We start from the raw sequence: 17,918 nt of genomic DNA on the forward strand, positions 1-17,918 counted from the left end.
GGAACCTAAACCTAATATATCCAGGTATATAGGAACTTAAACCTAAAGAGTTTTAAAGTATATTTTAAATTAAATCAGTCCCAAATTAAAAAATCTCTGACGACATTCATGGATAAAAAAGACAGAAGATGACAATTATTCCACTATTTCTGGTTACACTGTATCTACAATCTACATATATCTGTATATTTCTTATTTTCTATTTCTCTCTGTTGATCTGAGTCTGATTCTTCTAAATGGCTGACTCAGTAATTGTCTTGAAGTCCTATTACTCTCTATTGTATGAACTGTTTATGAGTCACCAAAACTAAACTAAATAGGAAATTTTCTTTTTTTTCCCAAAAGCAATGGTTAGAATAGTATCTTTAATTCGTTCCTTAATGATTGGTTAAATTCTCATAACGGTTTCTATCACAAACACTTATAATTCTTCGCGTTCGTTAACGAGAATTTCCGTTAAATATTAGAAACATTCATTCACTGCAAACCAAGATGCGCTTTTACGCAAAAATCAAGCCGTATTTTGCCAATCACTCTGTTATTCATTTAAAACTTAACCTAGAAATAAGCGCTTACATTTTTAACATGTATATGGCTAGGGCTACAAAAAAAGTCAAGATGAATTTTTGAGGTAACCGAAGGCCAAAACGTTGCAACATTTTAAAGTCGTGGCTGTCTAAACATTTGATGACCAAGTTTCAGGTTTTATAGTACATTCTTCATTAAATTGTCTTCAGGACTTAGATGTATGTCGAAATGACGACATAAGAATGAATGAATTCTGTATACAATCGTCTCTGAAATCTCATTCTTTGAGGGTAACCCTGTACATTCATGCGCCTCTTTATATCGAGGGTCGCGTGAAATTAAGTTGAAGGGACTGTTGTCACGTGATACAGACAGAAATCACGTGACTAGTATACTGCACTGCCATTGGCAGAAGTTCTGGTAACGTTATACGGACTATATACGGACTATATGTAATAATATTATCGATTATATTATATTAAAAATGCTCAATAATACAAAAAATATAACAGGAGCAAATCTGAGATTCTCAGGCTTCTGTAAGATATCGTCGTTTTCAGATTTGTTGCGTATTTGTTGAATATGATCTGTTTAATATTTCAACATTGCATACATATGAATTTTCGTATAATTTTGACACAGTTTTATATCAATTTCTCGAGACAGAAACATCAGATAGATGTTTTATATGTATCGTTCAACGCCTGAGATTCTCAGGTTACATTCTACACCCCCTTTCATTTTTCCTGGGGCATGTTCTTTTTCCCTTTGTTATTGGTAAAAGGAAATGTGCGCTCAAATAAAATGTGTTCAAAGGTAAACTTTATTTTTGTCCAATGATTCTCAACCTTTTCTCAACGCTCCTTCATCTTTCCGGTAGCGTCTGATCCATTCATGGTTCAGTCATGTGCTTGGTGACCAATCAGAACCAATAGAAAATGCAACGGCGGTATAATCTTCTTCTAAACAAGGATGTTCTAATATTTCCATCTTTGGATTAATACATATAATGTTCTGAGAATGTTAGTGTCTGTCCTGTATACTATGACGTATTTCTATCTTTTCTTTTCCTTTTCTCTTTTTCCTTTATATATACCTAAACATTCTATTATTGGTATTCAATACACACTGTCATAATTGGGTTTACTAATATACAATATATATATATATATATATATTGTACATACTATAAATATATATATAATATATACAATACATAAAGCTCTCTACATATAGTATAATCTTCAAGAAGGATTCATTATGTGTACTATCCCGTGTTGCCGTCAATAGTCTGTATGTTTACAGTACAACTTGTTTGAAAGCCGATCCGGTACTTCAAATAAACCACAGTTTTCAGTGCCAAATTTTTTTTTCTTACTCTCTTATTTTTTAAACACTTTTTTGTGCAATAAAATTAATTTATACTTCATAATAAAATTGCACGTAAAATCCCGTGCTGCCATTTGTTAGTGTTTTAGTGTTGTAATGAAAAACCTCTTATCAATATTTGGCATTTGCCTATTTACCAAAATATGTTAATAATATTTAAAAACGTTTTTTATTTATTTTTGGCACATTATTTTATTAAATTGGTATATTTTTTATATTTAATTTTGAAAAAGAAAACAATCGAGAAAAAAAAATCAGAATCAAGATTTCTTTACTTTTCATTTAAGCAACCCGCCCTTTTTTAAATTATTTTTTATGTTGATCATTTTTGCTTACATTGATTGGAATGCAAATTCAAATATTTGTTCGGATTAACCCTCTTCAAACTTTTTGTTTGTATTTCTACCGCTTCTCCATGTCCTATCCTATCTTAACCTATCCTATCCTATCCTATCCTATCCTATCCTATCCTATCCTATTCTATCCTATCCTATCCTATTCTATCCTATCCTATTCTATCCTATCCTATCCTATCCTATCCTATCCTATCCTATCCTATCCTATCCTATCCTATCCTATCCTATCCTATCCTATCCTATCCTATCCTAACCTATCCTATCCTATCCTATCCTATCCTATCCTATCCTATTTTATCCTATCCTATCCTATCCTATCCTATCCTATCCTATCCTATCCTATCCTATCCTATCCTATCCTATTCTATCCCCTATCCTATCCTATCCTATCCTATCCTATCCTATCCTATCCTATCCTATCCTATCCTATCCTATCCTATCCTATCCTATCCTATCCTATCCTATCCGTCTGTCTGTCTGTCTGTCTGTCTGTCTGTCTGGGTGTCTTTCTGTCTATCCATCTATCAGGATTTTCCTGCATTGCGGAATTATTTCATATTTGCATACTGAGAGAAAGAAGAAACTATTTCATCGGGTTTCCTTATGCATACCACATGCATAAGTGCAAAGGTTTAAATATTAAAGCAAACCGATTCACACTGAACCACACTCACTACACTGAACCACACTCACCACACAGAAGGCCGGTGAAGGTTAGGTTAGGTTTTCTTTCCCTTAAGGGCTATTGAGAATCTATTCTGAAAATAGAAACAAAAAATTCCAAAATTAGAAACAAAAACATCAAGATGCGAAGAGCATTTTTATTTTCTTATGAAAAAAATCACAAATTTGACTATAGTATATATAAAAGAAAAGAATAATTGTTTAGAATTTACACATGTTTGGTATCATAATTCATTAATCATAATGATATCATATTTTAGACTGAGGCATTATATTATTGGTCTTTTTCACTTGCTTTTTTGTAAGTTACTAATGCTTTTTTTTATAATTTAAAAACTATCCCTTTTAAAAATAAATTAAAATATAAATGTAGCCTTTTTGGTAGAGGGATGCAAATAGATTCTAGAATTTGTACACTCTCAGTACAGCTGTATTCTGACATCACAAGTGTTAATTCAGTTTTTGTGTCCGTCAAAATTGTTAATAATAGTAATAACTTTAGAATAAAGTGTTTTAAATAAATTAACCATAAAAATAAGTGCAATTTGATCTGTTCTTTATTTTCTGTTTTTACACTCTTCTATTTAATCTTGGAAAACGTGTCAACTAATGTGAAAAAATTTCGTTTTCCTTGTTATATTTGACACTTGTGACGTCTTGTATCATATTTCCATTTCTCTGTTGCCACCTATTGTACTTGATAATATATTTGGAGGGAAGTGGTTAATATGTACAGAACTACAGACCATGCCTATACTTGTAATAAGAATACGGTTACATAGTTTACACAAATACTGTATTCTTAAAAGAAATATAGAAACAGCCTGTACAGTGTACAATGTACATAGTGAAAATCATAATAAAACACAAACAACACACATCATAGATTCATATCGTACTGGAGAAAAGGAATAAAGCCATCAGGTCAGCTAAGCAAATGTAATTTAAGATTTTAGGAACAAGAATTAGAGAAAGAAAGAAAAGAAACAAGAAAAAGAAAAAGAAAGAATTAGGAACATTAAAGGTTCATAAAAAAGGAACAATACAATACCACGAATGTTGGGTACGTTAGGAACAAAAAAGAAAGTACTAGATCAGGAACATCAAAAGAGGATTGAGGAACAAAAAAACTATAAAATGGAAACTATAACAGAAACATTGACTTTTGGAACAAGAGACTTAGCTAGGAACAATATATGCACACTAAGAACATACGCGAATAATAAATGAAATCTGAAATACACAATCTAAGGAGCAATTAAAAGAGTGTAGCTTCTCATAGTTTTGATGAGAAAACTAATTTATTTGGGTACATATTAAAAACTCAAAACAATTATTGCTCTTTGAAATAACTCTTAATATAAGACGAGTTATGATTCAAAACATAAAAGATTTATCTCTTTCACGGTGTACAAGGGTCAATTTGAATTCGAACCGCGCCCGACCCCTTGTAACGATCTTAGTGACCTGCGGCAAAAACCGCCCGGCCCCTTTGTAACAATCATAGTGAAGTGTAAACTACGGCAAGTACCGGCCCGACCCTTCCCTATGCCGGCTCGGTTTCAACTTTGATAGCGCGGCCGAACTTTTTGTAGTACCTGGCCTATCATAGGCCTATTTGACCTTCCTCACCAGCTTAGTTTAGTTTGCTTTGATTGATTTCTTTGAATTGTAATGTCAGAACTTAAGAGAAATTTCCATCTTTGTGATCAACCTATCAAATACTTCAAGGTTCCCCTAGCTCCAGTGGCCTAAATTCAAGTCTGCAAATACTATTTAGAATTAGCGTTGTGTTACCTAATTTCAATGGTCAAAATAAAGTTACGTCTGCCAGAGTATATGTTATGTAAACGGTAAAAGACTGTTTTGTTATCCTGCAAAACGTTGTATGATGTTCTGTAACAATTCTGCAGGATAATAGTGAAGAAAAACAACTGTACTGTGTTTTTTATGCACAAATTTCTGATATTAGTAAGTAAAGCACAGTATATGCAATAAAAACATAAACTGACAAGCAGCCGGATTATTTCTATTAGGCATCACCAACCTAAATCAAAAACTCATTTACAAAGACGATATCAAAATCTTCAGTGAATTTTCATGTTTATTTAGACATCCTGTGGAGTAAACTGTACATTCAATTTTTCCCACCCTGTAATGTATTGTTTAACTATACAATATATCTTCCGCGGGATATCCGGAGAAATTTAAATAAGGATCTTTCCCGTCAGGGTCGATACAAGGAACAATAGGGATATCTAGGAGATACCAGAGATACTAGGGATATCTCGGAGATACCAGGGATACTAGGGATATCAAGGAGATAGAAGGGATACTAGGGATATCTAGAGGATACAAGGGATACGAGGTAAAATATATCTAGGAGATACAAGGGATATCTAGGAAATACCAGAGATACCAGGGATAATGGGGATCTACAGAGCGTCCCATATCATATTAGATTATTTCTAATCTTTAACGACAAAATAAACCCTTAATACTCAAAGAACTTATCATTTTCCGCAAGAAAATTCTTATATAAGCCTTATGTTATTTTTCAAATTGATTTATTCGAATTAAATTTTCTTATTAGTCCCGAAAATCGCAATTTAGACCCGTTGACGGTCTAATATGATGTGGGACACCCTGTAGGAGATACCCGGGATATATCGAAGATAACAGGGATAATAGAGATAGCTAGATGAAAGTAGGTATACCAGGGATAATGGGGATATCTAGGAGATACCAGGGATATCTAGGAGATAACAGGGATATCTAGGAGATACTTGTTGGATACTTGGGATACCGTGGGGCTACCATGCAGGGATATAGTTGCTATGTAGGAAATACCAGGGATACTAGGGACAATATTGATTCATGTGATAACTAGGATATATCAGGGATATCTAGGAGGGACCAGGTATACTAGGGATACCATGGAAACCAAGAATATGTAGGAGATACCAGGGATATCAAGGAGATACCAGGTATACTAGAAATAACAAGGATATCTAGGAGATACTGGGGATACTAGGGACAATATGGATTCAGGGAATAACTAGGATATACCAGGGATATCTAGGAGATACCAGGTACACTATGGATTCAGGGGATAACTAGGATACCAGGGATATCTAGGAGATACCAGGGACACTATGGATTCAGGGGATAGCTAGGATATACCAGGGATATCTAGGAGGGACCAGGTATACTAGGGACACCATGGAAACTAGGGATATGTAGGAGATACCAGGAATATCTAGGAGGGACCTGATATCTAGGAGATGTGAGGTATACAACAGATACCAAGGAAACTAGGGATACCAGTGATTTTCAATACTAGGGGGATACCAGGGTTTTAAAGAATTCAAATATTCCTAGTTTAATAAAATATTTTTCATTCCGACTGTTTGTGAAAATAATAAGGTTGAGTTGGATTAAGACAGCATTATTATTCCAAACAAGTATAAACCCAGTTCTATACTACTTACATATACACTTACACTACACACTATAATAACAGTTAAGAACAAATATCAAAGACAGAAAATAATTTTACATCAGAGTTAGAAATTTATGATGACGGTATGAGAACTGGCTTCAACTCTAATTGTCTAATCCTTAGACATGGGGCCAAATGTAATGAATAGGATTAGGTTGAACTAAGCAAACTGAATTGAACCACTTATCTTCAGCTTGATCCTGTGCTTAAGAGAACTGGTTGAACTGGCGATACGTGGTTCAGTACCTAAAGCTTTTCATTAAATCTGGTCCCAGATCGTCAAAGTATGATTTCTTTAAGATTAAATAGTAAAAGTTTTAAAGGTTTAAGTCGTAAGGCAGCAAATATATGGGAATTAAAGATTTAGACTGAGGTTCAAAGAAATTCAACACTTACCTCAACTTTTGCATCAAACTGTTAATTATTCCACTAAAATCAGTCTGGGAAAGATATTACCAAACTACATTGAGAACATGTAGTTTATATTGGTCCTGGTCCTTTGTCCAATGTGCTTTGCCTTAATTGTTTAATTATACAGGATAACCCACAAAGGATGGGAATTCAGAGACGACTGTACAGAATATATACTGTCTGTTTCCTAATAATCACGATACCCTGCAACATCTTTCTTTGACAAATCATTAAATAAGCCATTAAAAGATTATATGTACAGGGTGTCCCAATAAGCATGGGAATTCAGTGACGAATTCTATATCGTCTTTTTAAATAATTCTTTGATTTAGTATAGTGATGCCTACTGAGAAAGCTGTAATCTGTAAGAGTTTTGTCTGCTATGTTCACATTCTGTTTGTTTATGTTTTGACTGCATACGGTTGTACTAGTTGTACTTGGTAAAACAAGATTATTACACTTGACTGTTCATCTTGTGGAGACATTATAAACACATCTTTATAGTCTTTTACACTTTTCATAAAATAAACTCTAGCAGACAACAATATTATGGGTTTTGAAATTAGGTATTACAATGTTAATGCATAACAAAGACGATATCGAATTCGTCACTGAATTCCCATGTTCTTTGGGACACCTTGTATGTAAGACTGAACAATTTATAATCGTCATCGTCATATTATATGAGCTCCAGGTCGTTTTTACAGTCTCATCCGTTGTGGTTCACCATGTATAATATCTTAAATTGCAAGAATGTAGTCTACATTACTACAATCTCTTCACACTACATACTAACCATAATATACATGCTCTTTGCCGTTCAGTTTCGAAAATCAATGACGATTCTGAAGGAATCCATTAAAGGGATTCTGAAGGGATCCATTAAAGGGATTCTGAAGGAATCCATTAAAGGGATTCTGAAGGGATACATTAAAGGGATTCTGAAGGAAACCATTAAAGGGATTCTGAAGAGATCCATTAAAGGGATTCTGAAGGGATCCATTAAAGGGATTCTGAAGGGATCCATAAAAGGGATTCTGAAGGGATCCATTAAAGGGATTCTGAAGGGATCCATTAAAGGGATTCTGAAGGAATCCATTAAAGGGATTCTGAAGGGATCCATTGAAGGGATTCTGAAGGGATCCATTAAAGGGATTCTGAATGGATCCATTAAAGAGATTCTGAAGGGATTCTGAAGGGATCCATTGAAGGGATTCTGAAGGGATCCATTAAAGGGATTTTAGACGTTATTTCAAGTGATCGATAATTTTTGGAGTTGCAGATCAAATACGCAGCGGTACCCTTTAAACCTTTGTATGTTCAAAGATGAAAAAGATATAACATTGGTTCTCTTTATAAAGTGACATGTGTGTTATTGAGATGAGGGGAAATATATGAATTTAACACTTTTTCACAAAGTAAAAAGACGATATCAATTGCATTGTTAGTTAGATAGAGGTTTAAATGATACTGTAGTGAATCAGACATGCCGCTAAATATGGGGCCACTAGAAATTGCGTCTACAGTCCCTTTAATTCTTATGTTTATTGGAACAATCAGCATTTTAGCTTCATCTTTCCCATTGTAAACTATCAGTCTGAGGGAAGTACTCATTTTTGATGCAAAAGAAACAGAAATTAATTTGACCTGAGAAGACATGCATTTAACTGCAAGATATTAGATACTAAATCAAACAAAAAGTTTAAAAGATTTATTCTTGAATTTAGTGATAAGTAAGATCGGATTCAAACGTTTAATTCATCCATAATATTCATAAACATTCCTTCTAGTTCCTGACTTTCAACAGAGGACTCCTTTAGGTTCGTGTTCTCCGGGATCCTGGTCGGAGAACTAATCCGTGGAGGACGGTAAGGTTTCTCCTGGATAGGTTTAGACCAAGTGGGTTGTGGAGAGGGTGCGGAGTAAATAATACCTTGCTCCGCTAGACGACTAGTGTACGCGTCTATTTTGGCAAGACGACTTGAAACATTGGACGAGTGTTTACTTAGTGGTTCGTCCTCACAGAGGGTTAAATTCTCATGGGTCCAGGCGGAGGAGATCCGTCTCGGAACCGGGGTTTCTCTGTTTATAACCCTACCCGGAGTTTCCTGTAACGAGGATGCATTGTAACCTTTCCTCTTAATTCCTTGTAAACCTTTAGAACTTTGAGCTTTAGAACCAGATTCAATCTGATGAAGATATTTCTGAACCAGCTCTGGGTTCAGATTTAGAACAGTCTTGAGTTCCGTAATTCGGGCTGTATGAAGTTTAGATCTGGGATTAACGGTAACTGTGCTGTAATCTCTGATGTATACTGAGCAGATTGACTCCGTCCTACTCTTCTGTCTCCACTCTAGATCCCGGAAGGAAACAATCTGACCCGGAGCAAGCACTTTACTGAGTCCTACTGACTCTACTCCACCCCAGACCACAACCTGGAGAAAACCGGTTTCATCGCAAACATAAACAGTCTGGGCCCTGGTCCACGGGTCCTCTAACATAATCACTTGACCGACAAGATCAACTTCGTTGAACAGAGGTTTAAAGTCTGGTTCTCCGATCTCCATGATAGAGTGGAGGGTTCGATCTACAGATCGGAGCAGAGGTCTAAAGGTTAGGTTGCATTCAACTTTAATTAAACGTTCTTACTTTCATTCAATTCTTAATTCATTGAATAATTAGATTTGTTAGGTTTGGATATATGAATTATGAATAGACCCAGGAAATAGTAAGGGGGATAGGGACAGAGTTTCTTCTAAAGGAACTGAGTCTTTGCCATAAAATGATATATTTTAAACTCTTTATCTTTGCAACTTGATGGTGTAGACTATTGATATTTCAAACTTAAGTTATTTGATCTAATAGAATTCATAGTTTGAAATATCTAAGGTCTACGACATTGGGGTTCAAAGATTTAGGGATTAGAAAATCAGAGTTTGCGACAAAGACTCAATTCCTTTTTCGACATAAACAGGGTTCCCATCAAATGAAAGAAATCTTGAAGTTCCCCCTATAGAAATGCAACTAAAATTATATGTAAAAATATGTTAAAAGACTAATATAAGAATTTAAAGATTTTTGTGTTGTAAAATGCGACCCGAACCTAGAGTATTGGATATCTATAAACTGGGTGGTTTTAGTAGCAGTCAGGTAAACTGTGCCTCCGCTTACACTTCTAACCTAAAAAAAACGAAAATATATTCTTGAAGAGATTTTGTGAACATTTTAAACCTTAACCTTGGAAGTTTAGGTTTAGTCGGATATCAAATACAAAAATTTCACTGAATGATATTAACAAAGATTTAAAAATACAATCTAAATATACAATTTAATTAAATTTAGATAAAGTGGTGTGTGTGATTAACAGTGCTCTTTAAACCTTTGACTATTCAAGGATGACAAACTTATTCTTATCAATATAGAAGCGCTTGTTATTTTTGAAAACCTAGTTTTCAAACTGGTTTCTATATAGAAATGCTTTTATTTATTTTCTAAATGAAAATCGCATAAAATATTCTGGATTTTCAAAGAATATGTGTTTTGTCAGCTTCGTTATGTTCTTACTGTACGATAGCGTACACTCCTGTTTTACAGCAATTTAAACACCATTTAAGAAATCAAAACACGGAGTTATCTTTCCTCGTTGATCATTCAAATGTTTTAAAGATTGGTTAAGTCATAAAAAATATATATATCTTAAAAACTGATTGCAAGGATTTTGATCCACCAAAAATTTAGTTGATTTTTATTCTGCATTGTCAAAGATGAAAAATATATATTTCTCCGTTAAGAATAAAGTTTGAGGGAAGCACCTTATTAAGGAAAGATTTATAGATCGCTGTCCTGCGGGTAAAGTCCAATAAGTTGGATAAATGGGAAGATTACAAGGAATTTAAACCCCAGAAGCAAAAAAGATTATCCGGCTAAAAACCACAATTTATACGTTTTCTAGTTTAATTTTAGCAAGAAGAAGTTTAATCTAATAACGTGGAAAGTTGTTACGTTAGAATAATTACAATACAAATATTCAAGCTTATATCAAACATCTAAATTCACCAATACCACAAATACTCAATGATATAAAAGGACGAAATAAATCAATCTAAAAATCAATCTTATGAATAAATATTATGTCTATAATTCAGAAAGACAAAATATCTTTTTTTTTGTTGTTGCAAAACTCAGTAAATTTCATTTTCATTTTTGAAACCTAGAGAAAATTGAAGAATATTTTTGTTATCTTTCAATTGACTTGCGGATTTCTGCTGATCTGAGACACTGGAGAAAATTGTTAGAATGAAACAGAATAACAGCGATATCGTCCACATTATTGTAATTCGGACAGGTGTCTCTTTAAATTTTAAGGACAATTCCACTAATTAGAATTTAGAAAATTGAGTGCAAAAATACATATTGAATCTTTGTTTTTATATCTTTGGATTACAACAATATTGCCAAATATTGCCGGGGATTACAAGATGATAGAACTAGCACCTGAGCTCCGATAATCCCAAGTATCTTTCCTTCTCTGAGTATCTCCTGGAGACCTCCTGGATTCCACACGGAGATCAGAGCTGAACCTGAACTCTCTGCTACATCCTGCACCCGGAGCTTCAAAACCGGTCTGGCGTTAGGTTTATGATCTCCTTCCACCATCCTACTCTCAACCTAGAGAAATACTGAGTTTTATCTTTTTTTTATTCGAAACTATAAAACTGAAAAAGAAAGACGATTATATAAAATTGTCTAACAAACATGAAACACAGCAATTAGGTTGTGAACACGACCCATTTCATCTAACAAGTTGATGCTAAAGCAACTCAGTACTGGTAGAACTATTTGCTTTTTAACAACATCAAAGACTGCACAGAAGACTACATAAATGTAATCTTCGAAATACAAAGTTTTTTGGGTCTCACGGTACTTATTCAATCCAGAATGAGAATCCCCGTAACTCCATGTATGATCAATATTTCTGTATTTCTACCGATGATGCATACGTCTGTATTACTATTCATATTGACTACTGAGTATCTCCGTATTTCTTTGCATTCCTGTGTGTGATAAAAGCGTATTTCCGTGTAGAATATAATTATATTCCTATCATCCCTGTTTCAGTTTAAGTACCCATTTTCCTTTACTGATTTCAGGATTCATCTATCATTGGATGATGAATTAGATCGATAGATAGATATTACTGCTATTGCAATTTCTATTGGTTCTGAATAGTCACCAAGCACGTGACTGAACTTTGCATCAACTTTTAATCAGTAGAACTCGAAGGAACCATAGGAATGTTCATAGTCGTGTTTGAAGATTCTATAAGTTTAATCATAAGGCATAACATATAATACATTATACATTTTACATACTATAATACAATATACATTACATAATACAATACATTATACATTTTACATACTACAATACATTAACATTTTAAATACTACAATACATTATACATTACATAATCTATATATAAATTTGGCTTGTCTGTTTGTCTGTCTGTCTGTTTGTTTGTTTGTTTGTTTGTATCCAATAAACGTCAAAACGGCTGAACCGATCGGGCCCAATTTTTTTGTGGGACATCTAGGGACTCCAGGGAAGGTTTATGAATCATCAATATTTCAAATATTTGTCTCCATCAAAATTCGATCGTCATTAAATTTTTAAAAATTTTGAAAATCCGCGAAATTTTTTGTGAAAATCCGCGAATCATTTTTGTTTTGTTTTACGATTCACAAAGAGAACATGTTCACAATTAATTTAGGAGATGGGCGCGAAGCGCCCTCTAAGGCTAGAAAGAAGGGCGCGAAGCGCCTTGAATTTCTAGTACAATACATTTTACATTATAGATACTACAATACATTATACGTTTTACATACTACAATACATTATATGTTTTACATACTACAATACATTATACATTACATAATACAATACATTATACATTACATAATTCAACACATTATGCATTACATGATACAATACATTATACATTACATAATACAATGCATTACATAATACAATGCATTACATATTACATGATACAATACATTACATAATACAATGCATTATATATTACATACTACAATACATTATACATTACATAATACAAGATATTCAGCAAAATTAGGATTAATCTTTATCCTCTACTCTACTACTTTTCATTCATTCTGGATCGTAACTGAGGGGGGCTCAGGTCCTTGGACCAAGTGTATTTTAAAAATTCTAATTCAGATAATCTAGTTTTTTTGTGCAACTTCCTTACTATTTCAAATGATGTACAGTTTATTAAAAGAATTTTTTTTATCTCCTTCAAACAACACTTACGCCCTGAGTATACATTTATTTTTAATTATCAATTTATTTTACACATTTTTCCTCTCTTCAACAAAGTTTTAGCAAAATGTTGTTTTTAAAAGGTTTCCAGGTTTGACAGGTTTAAGATAAATCGGTTGAGCGCTTAAGTCACAGGTTTAGAATTAAGATTCAAAAGTTTTGCTCTCCGACTAATCCCATTAAATCCAATGGCCGACTTAGAATCTTACTTTAACCCAATTCCTTATTTAATGTTTATGGAAAGATTAAAGTATAAAAGTTCTATTTTGCAACTACAAACTACAGAAACCGAAACTTTAAACAAGGTATCGTCATGAAACCCAGTATCGGAAACCCGGTTTCATGAATTGGGAGAGGCAATTTAAAAAAAAAAAAAATTCTATACAAATGTGTAGGGTTTGTTCTATTTAATTTCCGACTCAAACTACATGGTGGGGTGTTTCTTAAAAATTCAACCCTTCCAATCGGAGCAAGAATTTGATTTTATAAAAATCGCTCTAAAAAAATTAAACAAAAATGGTCAGTATGGAATCTTAAAATATTATTCACCCTGCACTTTGCATGCAGTGTTTCCATTAAAGATTTAAAGATTGTTTAGAATAATTTGATAGGTTTTTAGAGTATATAAATTCATGTTACAGAAGGTCTGAAGTAATTAAGGCTAAATTAATAAGAAAACTTGTATAAAGGACAATGTTTAAAATTAAGATCTAGCTGAAGATGTAAATAAATAATCTTCTGTATCCTTATTGGCCTCTCTGTGTGATTTCAAAGATTTATGTCCAATTTACAACTGTATTCTTTAGAATGATGGATTTATTTATGTTTTTCTGATTTGCGGATATGTTAATTGTTATTGAAGACAATAAACTCCCTAATCTCTCTAATGTTTAATCCTAAAAGGAACCAGAGGAAGAGTTAATTGTTATTGAAGACAATAAACTCTCAAATCTCTCTAATGTTTAATCCTAAAAGGAACCAGAGGGAGAGTTAATTGTTATTGAAGACAATAAACTCCCAAATCTCTCTAATGTTTAATCCTAAAAGGAACCAGAGGAAGAGTTAATTGTTATTGAAGACAATAAACTCTCAAATCTCTCTAATGTTTAATCCTAAAAGGAACCAGAGGGAGAGTTAATTGTTATTGAAGACAATAAACTCCCAAATCTCTCTAATGTTTAATCCTAAAAGGAACCAGAGGAAGAGTTAATTGTTATTGAAGACAATAAGCTCCCTAATATCTCTAATGGTTAATCCTAAAAGGAACCAGAGGAAGAGTTAATTGTTATTGAAGACAATAAACTCCCTAATCTCTCTAATGTTTAACTCCTAAAAGGAACCAGAGGGAGAGTTAATTGTTATAGAAGACAATAAACTGCCTAATATCTCTAATGGTTAATCCTAAAAGGAACCAGAGGGAGATTCAATTGTTATTGAAGACAATAAACTGCCTAATATCTCTAATGGTTAATCCTAAAAGGAACCAGAGGGAGATTTAATTGTTATTGAAGACAATAAACTCCCTAATCTCTCTAATGGTTAATCCTAAAAGGAACCAGAGGGAGATTTAATTGTTATTGAAGACAATAAACTCCCTAATCTCTATAATGGTTAATCCTAAAAGGGACCAGAGGGAGATTCAATTGTTATTGAAGACAATAAACTGCCTTATATCTCTAATGGTTAATCCTAAAAGGAACCAGAGGGAGAGTTAATTGTTTTATAACTCCCTAATCTCCCTAATGGTAAATCCTAAAAAGGGCTAAAGGTTGGCGTTGTGAATATGAAATTTAAAGCTTTATATTGACGGCCACGTAAAATTAGCTTATTAGTTTCTTTAACCTTAAATTTAACAATCAATCCTACACAAAGTATCTTTTTTGCCAGTTTCTAAAAATAGCATTATAATGATATTCTGTAGCACTATGAAACCTGAACGATATTTCCGGATAAAAACCTGTTTCTAATCCTACCTGTCTTCTCCGCTCTGCAATCCTCTCCTCCCCCTGGATTAAGACCTTCTCCCTCTGCTGGGTGTTTAGGTACTCGTAGAGACCAGGTTCAGATTCTACAGCTTCAAGTAGCTCATATCCGTCCTCCAACAGGTTCAGGTCCTTCGCCACGATAATATGATACATCATACCTCTCTCAATTAATTTGTTCAGAGGATTTGAGTTTTCTTATCTCTACTTCTTTGAAGTCTGATGGTGTAAACCTTTGATATTTCAAACTTAGATTATTTGATCTAACAGAATTCATAGTTTGAAATATTTATGATCTACGACATTGGGCTGCAAAGATATAGTGAGAAAATCCGAGTTTAAAAGATAAGGTAGAGAAAAAGGAAAACAAAATAATCTTGAGATATATTAAAAACCTATACACAGAATCCCAATAAATATAGGATTTGAGAGAATTAATAACTGAATAATGTAAAAAAAAGATTTCTCAAAGGAATTGAGTCTTTGCCACAAACTTTGATTTTCTAATTCCTATTTCTTTGCAATCAAATGTCGTACTCATAGACCAAAGATATTTGAAACTGTGATTTTTGTTAGATCAAATAATCTAAGTTTGAAATATCAAAAGTTAACATGATATATTGATTAGAAAATTTGAGTTTGTGACAAAAAATCAAATCCTTTGGTCGAGTTAATTTTGTCTAGCATTCCACAGTTATTAGGTACGTACTACGTATATAAAAATTACCCCCCATCGGCAATATTTTTAATTCTTCTTTCCAAGCAAACAAGTCTGATTTAATGCCTATGAGTTCAAAGCATGCAAAGTTGCACTAATATCTCAATATAAAGAACTCATTTCTTGAATTTATTATGCCTACATATCCGTCCCTTAATTCTAACTTTTCTATTCTCCTTCTTGTTTCCTAGTTCCTTCTCAGCTTTAATTATCATTTCTTCTCTTCTTTGGGATTCTTGCTCCTGGCGTACAATCCACTGCTTTTCACTAAATACATCAACAGATCATTAAAAACATTAAATAGTTACAGCAGAACTTCTTTTATACTTTTGCATAACGTTGTAATCTGTGTTTGGGGGTCTGTCTCTTTGTTTGTCCGATCATAACATAGAAACCCTTGGACCGGTTTGCCTCACATTTTGATTGGGGGAACTCGGGAGAGCCGGGGGAAAGTTCGTAACCTGGATTTGAGATTCTAAGTTGAGTGGGTTGACTTTTATAGGGAAAAATAGCTAAACTGCTAAAATCGTAATTTACGACCTAGTGCCGGTAAACGGTGGGAGTAACTAAGTAAGTGGTGGGAGTAAGTAACATGGGCAAAGCTGGGTTCCCAAGATAGTGTTTAATATATTTAAACCTATCTAGTTTTTCGTTTTGGTTCTGTTAATTGTTGGCATTTCCAGTTTTTTCTCTCGATATATTAGTACATCACCTTCTTTCTCGGATTCATTTTCTTTTTTAAATTTCCTAGTTTTTGATTTTCATATTTCTTTTATTTTACCTCAGGTATTCCGTCTTATTCTCCGTCCTGACACAATATAGGATAGGATACACCCTGGCCACCACTACCCGGAGTAATGGAGCTGCACCACCTCCACTCTTCAGACTGGAGACAGGAATACAGATTGGAGGGCAGGGACCTAACCTGCTCCACCAGACTACACGTCTACAGCTGTTAACATCAACCTAAGTACAAATTTATGACAAACTTCTTATTTTAGTTTTAAGTCTACAATGATCTTTAATGGTGACACAATACAAATCAGGAAACTTTTGGATTCGTCCTACCCTGTAGTTCTCTAGTACCCGGATATAGAGGATTAGTCCAACTTTTAGTTCTCTAGTAACCGGATATAGAGGATTAGTCCTACCCTGTAGTTCTCTAGTACTCTGATATAGAGGATTAGTTCTAACCTGCAGTTCTCTAGTAACCGGGTATAGAGGATTAGTCCTACCCTGTAGTTCTCTAGTACCCTGATATAGAGGATTAGTTCTAACCTGTAGTTCTCCAGTAACCGGATATAGAGGATTAGTCAAACTTTTAGTTCTCTAGTACACTAATATAGAAGATTAGTCCTAACCTGTAGTTCTCTAGTACCCTATTATTAAGGATTAGTCCTAACCTGTAGTTCTCTAGTAACCGGATATAGAGGATTAGTCCAACTTTAAGTTCTCTAGTAACTGGATATAGAGGATTAGTTCTAACCTGTAGTTCTCTAGTAACAGAATATAGAGGATTAGTTCTAACCTTTAATTCTCTAGTAACCTGATATTCAGGATTAGTCCTATCCAATAGTTCTCTAGTATCCTGATATGAAGGATTAGTTCAAAACCTTATAAATCTCTAGTACACTAAAATAGAGGATTAGTCCTAACCTGTAGTTCTCTAGTATCCGATATTAAGGATTAGTTCAAAACCTTAGTTCTCTAGTACACTAAAATAGAGGATTAGTCCTAACCTGTAGTTCTCTAGTATCCTGATATAAAGGATTAGTCCTAACCTGTAGTTCTCTAGTACCCGGATCTAGAGGATGTGAACCCTGATCTCCTCCTGCTAGAATACATCCCTGGACCACCAGCTTAGTTCCTTCCTTTATCTTCCCTGATCATAGGAATACATTCAATCTTCAAAACTTGAAAATTCAAAAAATCAAGTGAATTTTTATCTTGTGTTTGAATTTATTGACAAAAAGTTTGTTAAACTTCATGCGGAATATGTCAAATGT

At 33.7% G+C, this 17,918-nt stretch overlaps 1 protein-coding gene across 2 annotated transcripts in view; it reads right to left on the minus strand.

The window, feature by feature from the left end:
* Positions 1 to 8,566: 8,566 nt before the first annotated feature.
* Positions 8,567 to 17,918, minus strand: part of LOC111703351 (breast cancer type 2 susceptibility protein homolog) — a 34,949-nt gene continuing 25,597 nt past the window's right edge. Inside the window, exons 19-25 of one of the 2 annotated variants that reach the window (XM_023475259.1) lie at positions 17,694 to 17,794; positions 16,694 to 16,878; positions 16,065 to 16,179; positions 15,186 to 15,326; positions 11,365 to 11,538; positions 9,974 to 10,050; positions 8,567 to 9,477 (exon numbers count right to left, since the gene is read on the minus strand). In XM_023475259.1, the coding sequence (XP_023331027.1) occupies positions 8,616 to 9,477; positions 9,974 to 10,050; positions 11,365 to 11,538; positions 15,186 to 15,326; positions 16,065 to 16,179; positions 16,694 to 16,878; positions 17,694 to 17,794 (1,655 nt within the window). In that variant the 3' untranslated portion in view covers positions 8,567 to 8,615. Of the gene's footprint in view, positions 9,478 to 9,973; positions 10,051 to 11,364; positions 11,539 to 15,185; positions 15,327 to 16,064; positions 16,180 to 16,693; positions 16,879 to 17,651; positions 17,795 to 17,918 lie in introns of both variants that reach the window. The other variant, XM_023475257.1, reaches the window with a different exon arrangement.

This window comes from Eurytemora carolleeae, unplaced genomic scaffold (genome assembly GCF_000591075.1).
Source record: "Eurytemora carolleeae unplaced genomic scaffold, Eaff_2.0 scaffold549, whole genome shotgun sequence".
Lineage (NCBI taxonomy): Eukaryota > Metazoa > Arthropoda > Copepoda > Calanoida > Temoridae > Eurytemora > Eurytemora carolleeae.